The sequence below is a fragment of the Tachyglossus aculeatus genome, chromosome 22 (genome assembly GCF_015852505.1).
Source record: "Tachyglossus aculeatus isolate mTacAcu1 chromosome 22, mTacAcu1.pri, whole genome shotgun sequence".
Classification (NCBI taxonomy): Eukaryota; Metazoa; Chordata; class Mammalia; order Monotremata; family Tachyglossidae; genus Tachyglossus; species Tachyglossus aculeatus.
Genome location: NC_052087.1, coordinates 31743201 through 31760580, shown reverse-complemented (window position 1 = coordinate 31760580; position 17380 = coordinate 31743201). Strand labels below are relative to the sequence as shown.

General features: G+C 40.2%; 1 protein-coding gene across 1 annotated transcript; it reads right to left on the bottom strand.

The window, feature by feature from the left end:
* Nucleotides 1-13586: 13586 nt before the first annotated feature.
* Nucleotides 13587-14528, bottom strand: LOC119943929 (olfactory receptor 478-like). The gene has a single exon (XM_038765138.1). The coding sequence runs from the start codon at nucleotides 14523-14525 to the stop codon at nucleotides 13587-13589; it is 939 nt and encodes a 312-aa protein (XP_038621066.1). The 5' UTR covers nucleotides 14526-14528.
* Between the last annotated feature and the right edge of the window lie 2852 nt (nucleotides 14529-17380).

Below are 17380 nucleotides of genomic sequence, written 5' to 3'. Positions count from 1 at the left end.
GCAAACTGAAAGAGCAACTAGCAGATCCAGGACTAGAATCCAAGTCATCTGATTCCCAGGCCTGTTCTTGTTTCCCTAGGCTAAGCTGCTTTGCTGTTGGGTATGAAGAGGGACTGTGTTCCAGGCAGGAGGCGGGACATGGCCAAGAGGTTGGAGGTTACATAGACAAGATCAAGGTACAGAGAGTAGGTTGGCAAGAGAAGATTGAGGTATGTGGCTGGGTTGCAGAGCAGTGAGATGCAGTAGAAGGGGCAAAGTGACTGAGTACTTTAAAGTAGATGGTAAGGTGATTCTGTTACTTTGATGGTCAGGTGCATAGGCAACCACTGGATGCTCTTAAGGAGTGGGAATATGGGCTGAAACATGACTTTTTGTAGAAAAATGATCTGCACAGCAGAGTGAAGTATGGACTAGAGTGGGGAGAGACAGTGGGCAGCGAGGTCAACAAGGAGACTGATGCAGTAATCGAGACAGGATAATTGCTTGGATGGTAGCAGTTTAGGTGGAGAGGAAAGGGTAAACTTTAGCGATGTTGTAAAGGTTGAACCAACAGAATTTAGTGACAGATTGAACACGTGAGTTGAATAAGTGAGATGCGTCAAGGATCATGTTAAGGTTACAGGCTTGGTATACAGGAATAATGGTGGTGCTGTCTACAGTGATGGGAAAATAGGGGTTGGGAGGCACGGTTTTGTTTCTTTGATTGAAAGAACTAATAAGGAATACACAGAATATTCCGACATAATAATCATGGCATTTGTTAAAAACGTACTATGTGCCAGGCACTGTATTAAGTGCTGGGGTGGTTACAAGTAAATCAGGTTGCACACAAGTAAATCAGGTTGTCCCACATGGGGCTCACAGTTTCAATCCCCATTTTACAGACTTGCCTAAGATCTCACAGCAAACAAGGGACAGAATTAAAACCCATGCCCTTTGAGTCCCAGGCCTATCCTCTATCCACCACACCACTGTGCTTTTCAGGCAGCCATAGACTTTATTCTTTCATTTATAAACAAAATTTCAACACAGAATGTCAGTCACAAACCTTCACTAACATCCAATCACTCACAAACTTTTATTCATTCATGGTCTCAGTGTGTACAACTCTTCAACACTTCCCTGGATGCTGGGCATCTTACCTCTGCATAAGGTTTCTTCTTTCCTTGACTCCTCGCTGTGCCTCTTTTTCTTCGTAGTGCTCTGACGTTCTGTGCTGGAAATTAACCCAAAGTGGCTGTGCAAGAAATGAGAGAATTCCAAGAGGAGAAGAGGGAACAAAGAGTTTTTTCCTTTCCAGCTACAGAGAGCAGTAGTTTCTACCTGAGTTCCCTGTAAAGAAGTTAGACTTGGATAATATGTTTCATTTTTTTAATACTATTAGTTAAGTACTTACTATGTGCCAGCCACTATACTATGTGCTGGGGTATATACAAACTAATCAGATTGGACACAGTCCATGTCCCAAAATACCCATTTTACAGATGAGGTAATGAGGCAAAGAGAAGTTAAGTGACTTGCTCAAGGTCACAGGGCAGGTAAGTGGCAGAGGTGGAATTAGAACCCAGGTCCACCTGACTTGCAGGCTTTTGCTCTATCCATTAGGCAATGCTTCTTCTTTCTATTAGGAGAACCCCATCAGGTTATTCACGAGGCCGTGAGTTTTTGGTCCCATGAGATAGGTACAGTAAGCCAAGTCTGACAAACATTTTCAGCAAATCTCTACACAGACCCATACCAGTTTACAACTCATTTACCACCCCTGGGGTCCAGCGTATACTAGTTGATGCCTAACCCATGAAGATGGCTGATAATAATAATAATGATGGCATTTGTTAAGTGCTTACTCTGTGCCAAACACTGTTCTAAATACAAGGTAATCAGGGTTTCCCACGTAGGGCTCACAGACTTCATCCCCATTTTACAGATGAGGGAACCGAGGCCAAGAGAAGTTGAGTGACTCACACAAGCCTGGGCTCTTTCCACTAAGCCACACTGATCCTCACTGGGCTGAGATTAAGGATGCCACAATCAATGGTACCTGGACAAATCTTTGCCTACTTGTGGTGTCAGGTTTTTGAGGACTCGAAGAGATGGAGTTAAGGCTTCCCCACCATCAACAAAAATTTCAGATTAAAACATTTTGCAGCAATTTTCAAGAAAGATGATGATTGATAAATATGACTGAAAATAAGACTCTATTAAAGCATGGAGTCCCCAGGGGCACAGATGTGCATTCAGAAAGTGTTCGCTTTCTACAAACTAGTTTAAAAACCAAATAAGTTGAAAAAGTTGAAAAACATTGATACAGCAGAATATGCTTCTAATTCTTCACTCTCCCTCAAAGATTCATTCAAATTTCATGAAAAGTGAGCAAAATATAACACAAACGGTAATGTCATGTTGCTTTTCCAGCAGTTCTGGAATGGACTTCAATTTATAACAAGTTAATCTATGGGAAAACCTTTGCTACAATGCAACTGTTATTATTAATAATAATAATGATAATAATAATTATGGTATTTGTTAAGTGCTTAATATGTGCTAAGCACTATTCTAAGCACTGGAGTAGATACAAGGTAATCAGGTTGTCCCATGTGGGGCTCACAGTCTTAATTCCCACTTTAAAGGTGAAGTAACTGAGGCACAGAGACGTTAAGTGGCTTGCCCAAGGTCACAGAACAGACGAGTTGCAGAGCCGGGATGAATTGTACTTTTGCAAGTGCGTAGTACAGTGCTCTGCACACAGTAAGCACTCAATAAATACGATTGAATGAATAAATGAATTAGAACTCGTGTCCTCTGACTCCCAAGCACGTGCTGTTTCCACTACGCCACACTGCTTTTCAGTACAGTTCTGTTCACAGTTCTGTTCTGTTCTCAGTACAAACATGTTTTAAAGGAACATAATAATGATAATAATAATGATGCTATTTGTTAAGTGCTTACTATGTGCAAAGCAAAGCACTGTTCTAACATAAGCACTATGCAGCATGAAACAAGCTTGTACAAACAATGAAACAGTTTGTGGGAAATGAATTAGATTAAAGATTATTGGAACAAATTATAATGCTACAGATTTTGGTTCTGGATTGGGAGAAATAAGAACTACAAACAGTTTCTCAATATTTGGGCTAGTTAATCTCTGACATTTTGGGGGCAGTTTCTTACGGCTCTTTCAAAGCTGTGTATTCTGGATTTGCTTTTGGGTTCTAGCCGAGTCTGGTATGTTAAACTGAATGATTCATTCTGGAGATGGTCAAGCACCTCAGATGGACAAGGAGAATATATGGTACAGTCCCCTCTAAATTAAGTTTCTTAATTCTAAGAAGTTAAGCACAGCACAGTTCTATTGTGTTCTCCCAAAAGGACAGTGCTCTGCACAGTCTGAGCACTCACTAAATGCCAATGATTGATTGACTGATGTAATTAGGGCTATCATCTGCAAGGTGATAAAGACCCAAAGATCAGAGTCAAAGGTCAGGGATACTAGAGTCTCATTTCCTAAGTAATAAAATCTGATGATGTTCACCAGAATAAACATTCATTCACAAGCTCGTCCTGAAATTAGAGGCCTTCAATAAAAAGTCTCAGCAGAATAAATTCAGGGAAGAAAAAAATGAGATTAGCCTAATAAACTAAAAATAAGGGTAAGAAACAAAGGAAAAATACAGAAACATAAATCCTAAATGTAAAAAATCTATACCAATGAAAACTGTAACTAATGAAAGCAAACTGAATGTAGTGATAGTAATGATGATGGTATCTTTCAAGTGTTTGCTCTGTGCTTAGCAGTGTGCTAAGCACTGGCATTGGTAAATGATAATCGGATTGGACACGGTCCCTGTCACACATTGGGTTCACAATCTAAGAGGGAAGGAGAACGGGAATTTTATCCTCAGTTTGCAGATGCACAGAAAAGCTAAGTGACTCGTCTAAAGTCACACAGCATTCAAATGGTAGAGTGAGGAGTCCAAGTACAATGTTCTTTCTTCTAGACCATAGAAATACAAAGCTGTAAAATATCCCCCAAATTGTAACTAAAGCAACATTTTAAAGATATCAGTAAAACATGAGACTTAAAGAAAACTTTATGCAGGCTATAAATTCATCCCAGCCATGTTAATAAGGGCAAAGAAAACAGATTTTTCTAATGCACCACTGTAACAGGTAAAATAACCTTTGTGCTAAACAATATGCACCACCTGTAGCATTTTAGCAGCTGTATGTTCTCACATGGCATGAACAAGCCCTTTACTCTGAAATTCATATTCATTCGTTCAATCGTATTTACTGAGCACTTACTGTGTGCAAAGCACTGTACTAAGCGCTTATCTCTCCCCACCCCGGCCGACCATCCTGGTGAATTTTCAGGTCCTGGTCAGGGCAGAGATTGTGTCTCCCAAATGCCGAGAATTAGTGCTCTTTACACACAAAGCGATCAGTAAGTACTACTGATTGGCCCTTTTTTGAGTATCACCTTATTGAAATTTTGGATATGTCCTGTGTTCATTTTATGGTTTAAAATAGAAACCACCATAATTAAAGCAATTCTTTCCTTGCAAGCATAACACTCACCTTTGAATAAGGAAAAGAGTACCTTAAGGTCACAAAGGGATCTCTGGAGTATAAATAGAGATGTACCAGAGCTGTTAGTATTTGGGGCTGGGGACATCAAGGGACTGAATCCCTTGGAGCTCCAAGTCAGATGAAAAACCATTTGGTAAGACAACAAAAGTTTTTTTTTTATTCCAGAAAGTACTTGAACAGTTAATGGTGGAAGGCTGTTAAAAGCACTTTTCAAGAAAATGAACTGAAATGTTCCTGTACCTAAATAACCTACTTTTTCAAGAAATATTGCACACCTAGAATAGTCTTGGTGCAATTAAACCCTTTTTATATGATTATGTTATCCATGGAGTTGAAGATGTTTCCTGTCTTGCGTTTACTAAGCTTTTGTAAACTTGTAGATCTTTATGAATTTACCCTCAACTTTCTTTCAGGTAATCATCATTTTTAAAACAATAAATCATCTTGTTAAAAAAGGTTTCAATTTTTCTAATTCTTCAGTCATCTAATTCCCCCGGGATTTTCTTTCATATCTCCTCACATATGCAAAGACCCAAATTGGATTAAGTAGAATTCTGGTGGTCAAATTCTGTTAGGAGCATTGTTTCATAAATTTTCATGTGGAACACTGAACTCAGAAGAGGAGAAAAGTTAGGAGTCGCAAGGAGTCTTTGCACCACATCACGTACAAGAGAAGCTCAGGGAACAGCATCGAGGCCTCCAGAGTATTAAAGATGGCAGAGTCTCCTGTCTCAAATGATGGAATTATTTCAGTCCAATCATAAAATGTGGGCTAGTGGTTAAAGCATGGGCTTGGGAATCAAAGAACTTGGATTCTAATCTCAGGTCCACTTTAACATGCTCTGTGATTTTGGCCAAGTTACTTACTTTCTCCATGACTTAATTTCCTCATTTGTAAAATGGGTAACTAAATTCATATTCTCCGCACTCGGTCTTTGTGGGATAGGGAATGTAAACGATCTGATAATGGTATTTATCATGCACTTATTGTGTGCAGAGAACTGCACAAAACACTTGGCAGAGTATAATAAAGTGGGTATTGTGATTATTTAGGGACTGTCAGTAAGTCAGTCAATCATATTTATTGAATACTTACTGTGTGCAGAGCACTGTACTAAGTGATGGCAGAGTACAATAGAACAGTACAACAGACTTATTCCCTGCCCACAACGAGCTTACAGTCTAGAGCGACTGTGAAACTAGAAGAAATTGAGTAGAATACTGGTTTGAGAAGCAGTGTGCCTTAGTGGCTAGAGCACGGGCCTGGGAATCAGAAGGTCATGGGTTCTAATCCCAGCTGTGTCACATGTCTGTTATGTGACCTTGGGCCAGTCACTTCACTTCTCCTGGGCCTCAGTCACGTCATCTGTAAAATGGGGATTAAGACTGGAAATCCTTTGTGGGACAGGGACTGACTAACTCATATCTACCTCAGTGCTTAGAACAGTGCTTGGCAGATAGTAAGCGCTTAACAAGTACCATAATCCTCATCATCAGGGCCTACAACACACTTTTGTCCCTGGCTGCTGTGTTCTTTCTGGGGCAGTGGACAGGGATGCAATACGTTGTAGAGAGAATGGAAGAAACTGGCAAACAATGTTATGCTGTGTGATGGAACAGGTGTCCAGGGTAGCCACCTCAGCAGCTGCCTGTGACAGCACTGTCCAAGTTAATCAGATATTTAGACTGCAAGCTCACGTCCTCTAAACTGTAAGCTCGTTGTGGGCAGGGAATGTGTCTGTTCATTGTTATATTGTACTCTCCCAGGCGCTTAGTACAGAGCTCTGCACATAGTAAGCACTCAATAAATGCAATTAACTGAATGACTGATTTTATGATTGCTACTGAGCTTGTCCACTATGCCAGATACTTTAGGGGGTTCTTTTTATCAGGAACAGTACCCCAGAAATTCCCCCACTTATGTTGGTTTCACCCCCACCCTACCTCAGTGAGATGTGAGTCAGAACTGGGAGGGGCAGGGCTTTCTTAGTCAAAATTAAGCAATCAGAAACAAGAAATCAATCAATCAATATTTATTGAGAACTTACTGTGTGCAGAGCATTGTACTCAGTGCTTGGGAAAATAATAATATCATAATTGTGGTATTTGTTAGGCACTTACTATGTGCCATGCACTGTACTAAATGCTGGGGTGAGCCAAGCAAATCGGGTTGGACACGGTCCCTGTCCCACATCAAGCTCAAGTTTTAATACAGTACCTTAGAGTTTATAGACATGATCCCTTCCCTCAAAGAGCTTAGAGCCTACAGAGAAGAAAACAGAAGTTTATAGCTTATAGCAATTAGTAAAGTACTTAGGAGAAGCAGCATGGCTCAATGGAAAGAGCCCGGGCTTGGGAGTCAGAGGTCATGGGTTCAAATCCCAGCTCTGCCACTTTTCAGATGTGTGACTGTGGGCAAGTCACTTAACTTCTCTGTGACTCAGTTCCCTCATCTGTAAAATGGGGATTAAGATTGTGAGCCCCCTGTGGGACAACCTGATCACCTTGTAACCTCCCCAGCGCTTAGAACAGTGTTTAGCATATAGTAAGCACTTAATAAATGCCATTATTATTATTATTATAGAGTAAATGTTCAATACATGCCACTGATTGATAAGAATTTACAAAAAGGTAAGCAAGTAGTGGCAAGCACCTTGGCCTCCCAAACCACCTGATAGCTGAGCCACTGCCCTGGGAACCCACGCTGCTCCACACCCCACCCACCATTCCAGGGCCTCTTTCCCAAACTGCCTTGTTCCATTTCGGTGGGAGGGAAAGAAGCAACAACAGCAGCACTAGGCTGTCTCCACAGAGCAGGGAATGCTGAGAAGGTCTCAGCTGGGGCCATCACTCTGAATAAAACTCTTAGCTGTGAGAAGACAGAAACTCTGTTTGTCTAGCTAAGCACCTTACACCGTTTGTTTCATCTTGTACTTTTCCCAGTCCTTTTCTCTTATATTGAATGTGTGCATTTTTATTGTCCTATTTTCTCCTTATGTGATAGGTGCCAGCCCTTTTCCCCCCTTTATTTCTAGATTGTGACCCTCTTGAAGGGTAATTCTTGCCCATGTATTTTTTATGGTATTAAGCACTTATTATGTGTTAGATATTGTACTAAAGTGCTGGGTTAGATTCAAGATAATCAGGACAGATGCAGTCTATATCCCACATGGGGATCACAGTCTTAATCCCCGTTTAACTGATGAGATAACTTCTAGATAGCCAGCTAGATAGCTAGATAGGTAGCTTCTAGATAGCTTCTAGACTGTGAGCCCACCTTCTAGACTGTGAGCCCACTGCTGGGTAGGGACCGTCTCTATATGTTGCCAACTTGTACTTCCCAAGCACTTAGTACAGTGCTCTGCACACAGTAAGAGCTCAGTAAATATGATTGAATGAATGAATGAATAACTGAGGCACAGTGAAGTTAAGGGACTTGCCCAAGATCAGAAAGCAGACAAGTGGCAGAGCTGGAATTAGAAACCATGTCCTTCTGATTCCCAGGCCAGTGCTCTATCCACTAGGCCATGCTGCTTCTCAACACTTAGTAATTTTTCACACACAAGTGCTTAATAAATTATATTAGTAATAATAATAATCAATCAAATGCTTAAATAGAGCCCTTGTACCAATCACTTGCCAGAGTACAACAGGGGTAAAAGACACCATCTCTGTCATCAAGGACTTCTTACTACAAGGAGGAAATGATTCAAATGTATTTACCATTATGAGGAAAGGAGAATGGAAACATAGATAAGTGGGTAAAATGGAAAAGTAGGCATAATGATAAATACTTTAGTAGCAGAGAGTAAATAAGAGAGTACAGAAAAGCAGCGAGGTTTAGTGGCAAGAGCCAAGGCTTGGGAGTGGGAGATGGTGGGACCTAATCCCAGCTCCATCACTTGTCTGCTGTATGATCTGGGCAAAGTCACTTGACTTCTCTGTGCCTCAGTTCCCTCATCTTTAAAATGGGGAATCAGACTGTAAGCCCCACTTAGGACAACCTGATTACCTTGTCTCTACCCCAGCACTTAGAACAGTCATTCTCAGTCTCTTTTGCGGGCTCCTCCTCCCCCTCCCATCCCCTTACTGTAGGGGTTCATTCATTCATTCATTCAATCGTATTTATGGAACACTTACTGTGTGCAGAGCACTGTACTAAGCTCTTGGGAAGTACAAGTTGGCAACATATAGAGATGGTCCCTACCCAACAGCAGGCTCACAGTCTAGAAGGGGGAGACAGACAAAAAAACAAAACACCTAAACCAAATAAAATAAATAGAATAAATATGTACAAGTAAAATGAATAAATGGAGTAATAAATATGTACAAACATATATACATATATACAGGCACTGTGGGGAGGGGAAGGAGGTAAGGTGGGGGGATGGGGAGGGGGAGGAGAGGGAGAGGAAGGAGGGGGCTCAGTCTGGGAAGGCCTCCTGGAGAAGGTGAGCTCTCAGTAGGGCTTTGAAGGGAGGAAGAGAGCTAGCTTGGCGGATGTGCAGAGGGAGGGCATTCCAAGCCAGGGGGAGGATGTGGGCTGGGGGTCAATGGCGGGACAGGTGAGAACAAGGCACAGTGAGGAGATTAGTGGCAGAGGAGCAGAGGGTGTGGGCTGGGCTGTAGAAGGAGAGAAGGGAGGTGAAGTAGGAGGGGGCGAGGTGATGGACAGACTTGAAACCTCAAGGGTCAGTTCTTGGTCCCCTTCTGTTCTCTATCTACACTCACTCCCTTGGTGAACTCCCACGGCTTCACCTATCATCTCTACACTGATGACACCCAAATCTACATCTCTGCCCCTGCTCTCTCTCCCTCCCTCCAGGCTCATATCTCCTCCTGCCTTCAGGACATCTCCATCTGGATGTCTGCCCGCCACCTAAAACTAAATATGTCCAAGACTCAACTCCTCATCTGCCACCCCTTGGCAGTCTAGAATTGACACAATGTAGAATTGATTCTAAACCATCAGAATAAGCTGTTGGGTAGGGGCTGTCTCTATATGTTGCCAACTTGTACTTCCCAAGCGCTTAGTACAGTGCTCTGCACACAGTAAGTGCTCAATAAATATGATTGAATGAATGAATGAATTCTTGGCACATAGTAAGTGCTTAACAAATACCATCATCATTATTATTATTACCAGTTGTCAGCTGCTTGACTTTGGGCAAGTCACTTAACTTATCTGTGCCTCAGTTACCTCATCTGTACTAATGGAGATTGACTGTGAGCCCCCCGTGGGACAACCTGATCACCTTGTAACCTCCCCAGCACTTAGAACAGTGCTTTGCATATAGTAAGTGCTTAATAAATGTCATCGTCATCATTACTGTAAGTGCTGAGGCAACTGTTGGGAGCATGTGATCTAGGGAGAAGAAAAGTAATTGGGGAAAGCTTCCTGGAAGAGGTGGCTTTTCAGATTTGCATTAAACATCTGAGATGCTTTTCAAATGTGCATCTCCCTTTCGGTTGCACATAAGGGAGATCTGGGGACCCGCAGCTTTGATAAAGATCTTGATGTTTGCTCCATAATTGTGGCTGCCCTGAGGAGCTGATCAATATTTAGAGGCTAATGTACAGTGTCTGGCTGATCATGGTAGAACTGGTGTCACCTTGTTTATCCTGTTCCCCAACAGGGATGAGGTAAAACAGGGTTACATCATGCGTACATCCCTGTTTCATTTATAATAATTACGAGGATGACAAGGAATTGTTGGGAAACTTTTTTCCTTCAGTAAGTTATGGGTGTTGTTTAACAGATGCTACATGCAGGTACCTTCAGCACATAAGCTATGTTTAATTCTTCCTGTGGAATGTAAAGCAAACTTTATTAAATACAACTCACATGTAATTCAGAATAGCATGATTGTTATTTCTAAAAATGTTTTAACATGACCATGTAAGGCAATCTAGCCCTATGTACACAGGAATATAAATCCACCTTCACACTGAGCCTATTGGTACTTATAAGGAGCTGCAGAGATCAGTGAAAAATGATAAGTAAAACCAAAGTATGGACATGATCCAATAAAGTAGGAGGTTTAAACTTCAGGCTTTTTAGGGATTGTTTGAAAAAATAAACCTTTCCCCAATGATGACTATATGCTGAACCTAGTCTAAGAGCTATTTGACAAATTTCACAATGAAGACAAAGTTTTGCAGCATGTCCAGGATTCACCTTTGCAAAAATAGTTGACAATCGAGTTGTAGAAATTGCTGACCATATTGACAACCATCAAGTATGGATGGTTTATGCTCATGAACTCCCCAAACAAATTTTATTTCATTTAACTCATATGAAAAAAGTGATCACCAACCCCTGCTATAGTTAGATCTAACATAGAGGATACATGTATGGTTATCAACTGCTTTGCAGGCAGTTCAATTGTTTGGATCAATGTTGCCAGCGAGATAATGTACAACTTGCAACAACAAAACCTTGTACAGAACCAAAACAACACGATCTTTGGCATAACCACGGACAACGTGAAACTAAATGATGTCACAGAATTCTGTTTCCTAGGCAACACAATGTCCAATGATGCAGGAAACTATTCAGAGAGCCATTATATTCCTTAAAGGCTGTCAGTTAGTATATGAAACAACAAGTTGCAAGTTTTTAGACCAAACCAAGGAACTATAGAGTTGTAGTGATGTCCAACCTTCTCTTTGGTTGTGACCATCCCCAAAAGATGGCATAGCCAATGCCTAGAGCAGACACAACAGTATGATTTATAGGACATAGTCAACATCAAGTGGCAATATCACAAAAGTCCTAAATATAGTCTATCTACAAGAATTGAATCTTGTATCTGCCTCAGGTTTAGTCCATTGCTTGGCAAACTAAGAGCTAAACATATACCACAATTATTCGAAACTTTGCTTACCTCAACCTATCTTTTCTGGGTGGGATATAGGAGAAGAATGGGTGGCAATAAGTATCCAAACTATTATAGTTTTGTGAAGTACCTCATTTTACAGATCAGGTAACTGAGACACAGAAAAGTGACTGATGCAACCAAAGCAAGGGAGACAAATGAAGTGTTTTAGGGAGATACTAAAAATGGTGGGAAACCATGTGGCATCACAGCTACAAGCTGGAAGTAAAGATGAACAATGGCTCTTTCAGAGCAAAGGTTTGGAGACGGTTGTGACAGATATTTAAAAGAGAAAACAATGCCAGCTTGTGCCAGCAACAAATGCAACAGCACAACTAAGGGTGGTCTTTGCATTTATAAGGGGTAGTTCGGACTAGTTGTCCCATATTGACTCTTCATCCTAATTATGCCCATAGATAAACTTACCTCTTTGAATGAGGAATATTGTCCTCTTTGAATGAGGAAATTTATGTGTAAATTGTACATATTTATTACTCTATTTATTTTATTAATGTTGTGTATATAGCTTTAATTATATTTATTCTGATGGTATTGATGCCTGTCTACCTGATTTGTTTTGTTGTCTGTCTCCCTCTTCTAGACTGTGAACCCATTGTGCGGTAGGGATTGTCTCTATTTGTTGCCAAATTGTACTTTCCAAGTGCTTAGTACAGTGCTCTGCACACAGTAAGCACTCAATAAATATGATTGAATGGGTGAATATGAAATCACCAATCCGATATGAAAAAGTAGCCAAGAGGGCAAATCAAATCCTGGACATCAGGAAGGAGAAACAAGATAAAATAAAATGATTAGTTTAATCACTATATAAAACTATGATATGTACACACTGGAATCTGGTCACCATCAGTCAATCAATCAGTGACATCAATTGTGCACTTACTGTGTGCACAGCACTGTACTAAGTGCTTGGGAGCGTACAATTCAACAGAGTTGTACACACGTTCATACCTAAAAAAGGACACAATAAATCTGGAAAAAAAAAATCAGTCATATTTTTTGAGTGCTTGTTGTGGGCAGAGTATTTTACTAAGAGTTTGGGAGAGTATAGTATAAAAGATTTGGAAGACATGGTCCCTGCCCACGAGGAGCTTACACTCCAGAGGAAGTTAAGAGAAGGATTAGTGTTCCCAAGTGCTTCATGTAGCATCTCCTTGAGAATAGACTGAAAGGAATAGGACTCTGTCTGGAAAGATGAAGGCATAGAAGGAAAATTTTTTAAGTCTATATATTTTCGTGGGCTGTGGGCAAAGAAATATGAAAGTGTTCACCAGCTCTTACACCATCAAGATGAGGGGTTAACCTTCAAACTTGAATGTGGGAAATTCAAAACAAACAAAATAAACATTTCTTCACCAACATGATGGGGAGCATAAGGAAATCCTTATAATAGGAAGTTGTCTTAGCCCACAGTATCAGCCGATTATTGAGGAATTTGTGAAAAATTGTAGATGAGTGATGCATAACAGGGAGGGAAATTTAGGGACATTTAATGATAATAATGGCATTTATTAAGCGCTTACTATGTGCAAATCACTGTTCTAAGTGCTGAGCACTGTTCTAAGCACTGAATGGTTCATTTCTAAAAGTAACAGTGATGATCAAAGAGGGTAACTTCACATGAAAGCTAGTTATGGGCAGGGAACGTTTCCACTGATTCTGTTGTGTTGTACTCTCCTAAACACTTAGTACAGTTTGTGGCACATAATACGTGCTCAGTAAATACTATTGATTGATTTTTTAATGGACTCTCAATGAAGGATACACATGAAGACAGGGCACTAAGCTGAAGGGAGCATTCACCTAACGCCTACCAGCAGTCCTTACACTTTTTTCATTGCTGCCTCTTGAATTAGGCTTTGCTTGTATGGTTACTATCATTGTTATCATTATTTATATGCTTCTATTTTCTCCTCAGGACATTTGACAGACAGATTAAAATGACATCTAACATACAACTATTTATAAATTACAATTGGAATTTGTTATGATCTATCCCAGCTCCCATAAAGGGAATGCATAGTTGACAAGAGACAGTTGGCATGTCACACAGTCCGTACTTACCCATTTCTGTGAAGAGAATGTCCTTATCCAGTTTTACCAAGAACTAACATTCTTGCCCATTATCTTCATCAGGGCCCCCTTCACATCCTTGTTCCTCAGAGTATAGATTATGGGGTTCAGCGTGGGGATCACCACTGTGTAGAACAGAGACATGCCTTTATTCTGCTCCGAGGAGCGGCTGGAGCTGGACCACACGTATGTGAAAGTGATGGTGCCATAGAATAGAATAAGGGCGGTCAGGTGGGAGGTGCAGGTAGAGAAAGCTTTCTGTCTCCCTTCGCTTGTCTGGATCCTCATGATGGCACAGAGGATGTATACATAAGAGATGATTATGGTGAGGACTGTGCTTAATATTATGATGGCAACAGAGATGGAAGAAAGAATTTGAATCAGATGAATATCAGAACAGGAAATTTCCATTAATGGTGGGAAATCACAGAAAAAATGATCAATTTCATCGGTTTCACAGAAGACTAAATTGAAAACAAAAGTGGTAAACACCAGAGCATTTAAGCAACCCCCTACATAGGAAACAATTAAGAGCTGGACACAGACCCTATTAGACATGGAGATCACGTAGAGCAGGGGATTGCAGATGGCCACATATCGGTCATATGCCATCATGGCCAGTAAGATAGCCTCTGAGGTTCCAAAAGCAAAAGTAAAGCACATTTGAGCTGCACAGCCAGCATAGGATATTGTATCTCTCCCCACTAGGAAGCCCTTGAGCATCTTTGGTGTGACACTAGACGAGTACCAAATGTCAATGAAAGCCAAGTGGCTCAGAAAGAGATACATTGGAGTGTGAAGTTGGGAACTGACTCTGATCAACATGATAATGCAGAGATTGCCCATTATAGTGACAGAATAAACCATGAGAAATATCAAAAAGAAGATGACACGAAGAACGGGATCATCAGTTAATCCCAAAAGAAAGAACTCTGACACAAAAGTGAAGTTTCCATCAGCCATTTTCTCAAGATGATGTACCTGTATTTGAAAAAAGAAAAAAGGGTTTCAAAGAAAGAACTAGAGGAGGCCCTGAGCTAAGTTTGAGCAAATCCTATTTATGAATGACAAACTACTTTCTTCTCACTATATTCAGTGTCTTGCTCACCTGTCTGTTCAGTCTAAATTTGCACAAAACTTCCAGAAATCTTAATTCCAAATATCCAAATAAGAATTTATTGTAAACTGCTAGTGAATTTTATAATTTGCTAAAATTCTGAGACATTATTAATTCAGTAATTGATCTTTCTCCTTTCTCTTCCCTAGGCTTTCATTTTCCCTGAATAAGCAGCTCTTGTTGGACTGATATTCATTCTCTCAATGAAATATTACTTACTTGATTTCAGATGAATTTATGGAAGTACTTCTGCTTTTTGATCATTTAGTTTGGAATATCTCACAGTGACAAAAAAGTCTGAAAATTAAATCTCTATTAAATACTATCACTATAGAACATTTTCAAAATGTTCTCTTGGAGTCATGATGTGTGAGCAGAAAAGATCCATAGCTTCTCCTGAACTGATTTGCTAAAGACATCCTAAACAAGGCTTTCATATTTGGTCAGTAATATGCAATTCACTAGATAGACAAAGATATGGGAATTTGGGCTATTTATGTTCAACTGAGTGTAATCCTTTGGGGTTTGATTACCCAGGCTTTCCTCCCTCCCCTAGTCTCCTTTCCTGTAACTCTCAGAAGTATTGCAATGATGCTCAGAGGATAAACACAACCTCTCTTCATTATCTTTTTTATTTCCCTTCCAATGGGATGCGTGTGTATGTTTGGGATGGGGTGGGGGAGGTGATTGTTATTTATAGATCTGGTTATAGAACTATAAAAGCACCAGAACACAAGAAACTTGAGCTGAAACTGTAAAAAGTTCCTCTAATCTCATTTGCGCAGTGACCGCCTCAAAACAAGAAAAAAGAGTTTCTATGCAATATCATTCAGGTGAGTTTAGGGAAATCATTTAACATATTAAAGAAGCAGCATGGTACAGTGGATAGAGCACAGGCTTGGGAGTCAGAACGTCATGGGTTCCACTCCCAGCTTCACCACCTGTCTGCTGTGTGACCTTGGGCAAGTCACTTCGCTTCTCCGTGCCTCAGTTACCTCATCTGTAAAATGGGGATTGAGATTGTGAGCTCCACAAGGGATGGGGACTGTGTCCAACCCGATTTGCTTCTGTCCACCCCAGGGCTTAGTACATTGCCTGGCACTTAGTAAGTGCTTAACAAATACCGTAATTATTATTTTAAAATGTCAGAGCTGTTATGGTAATAGATTAGCATATCAATCACCTCAAATACTGAAGCATGTGCAGATTCAATTCTCCAGGATTGCATGCAAGTAAAGTGGTTCTAAACACATATAGATCACATCCCCTTTTCTCATGCAAGCCCCATGGACCTTAATTCACAGTCCCTTCAGAATGAGGGCAAAATCAAACTCTGGCTGATGTCAGCCTAGACAAATTAAATCACGCGAATGAAAAGTCACTGTGACTCTTTCAACTCAGCAAGTGTAAGGTCAGCCTAAAACAGGAGGGGAAAGGAGGAAAAATAAGGTGCCATGTTGGGAAACACCGCTGCCTCCCTCCTTAAACTCATTTCTCCTCAGTCCATCTCACAAATATGATTCAGCTGTGCACTGGAAGGATTGTAAAGAGGAGAGTGAATTGGCTATATATTTTCTTGGGGTTCCAGCAGTAGATGCCAAATGGGATGCGATATATTCATTCATCCATTCAATCATATTTACTGACCGCTTACTTTCTGCAGAGCACTGTACTAAGTGCTTCTATATAGGCAGGACCCAAATAGATGTAGGCAGGACTTATCACCTAAAACCTGAACAGAGGTTGATAATTACTTGAATGATGACTTTTCAGAATCTTTTCTGCTTAATAATAATGCTGATTAAGGTATCTAATAAGTGCTTACTGTGTGCTAAGCACTGTTGCTAAAGCTCTGGGGTAGATACAGAATAATCAGATCTTACTCTGTCCCCATCCCAAATGGGGTTCACAGTCTAAGAAGGAGGGAAAAATGGATATTTTATGCCCATTTTACAGATGAGAGAGCTGAGGCACAAAGTAGTGCCTTTCCCCAAAATAATGTGGGAGTTAAATCTGATGACCTAATGAAGGAACTTTAATTTAATCTTATCCAAACCTGGGTGTTTCCCTTGTATCAGAATACTACATTAATGGTTATGAAAAAGCTCTTTTGGTGATTTATAATAATAATGATGGTATTTATTAGCTCTTACTAAGTGCCACCCACTGTTCTAAGTGCTTGATTTGATTTTGGCTCACCCATTCAGATATTTTTTTTCCTGTGGGCTAATCTTCCTGTATAAACTTAACTCTTTTTAAGAAACTATATCAGGTGAATTTCAATGATCTCTTCATTAGTAAGATCAAATCTATGGTCTCCTTTGGCACCACAGTATCATTTAGAGAAAGGCATTAGGAAAGTATGCTTTACTATTGAGATCATTAACATTCCAAACTCATCATTTTTGAATTTTTTTGGAATTGATTGAGCACTTATTGTGTGCAGAACACTGTACTAAGCACTTTGGAAAGGGCAATACAATAAAAATAATTTCATGCCTACCATATCAATCAAATAATGGTACTTATTGAACACTTACTGGGTTCAGTACATTGTACTAAGTGCTTCCATATATACTGTAATTGTTTCCATGCTATGAGAATAGGAAGACAGTAATTATGATATTGAATCAGTTGAGCTGTAACTTCTTTTCTAACTCCAGCATACTTTTTCGTTCCCCAGATATCCGAGTCTTCAAAG

Excerpts from the sequence above, each read along its gene's own strand:
- LOC119943929 (XM_038765138.1), bottom strand. The coding sequence starts at position 14,525 with ATGGCTGATGGAAACTTCACTTTTGTGTCAGAGTTCTTTCTTTTGGGA.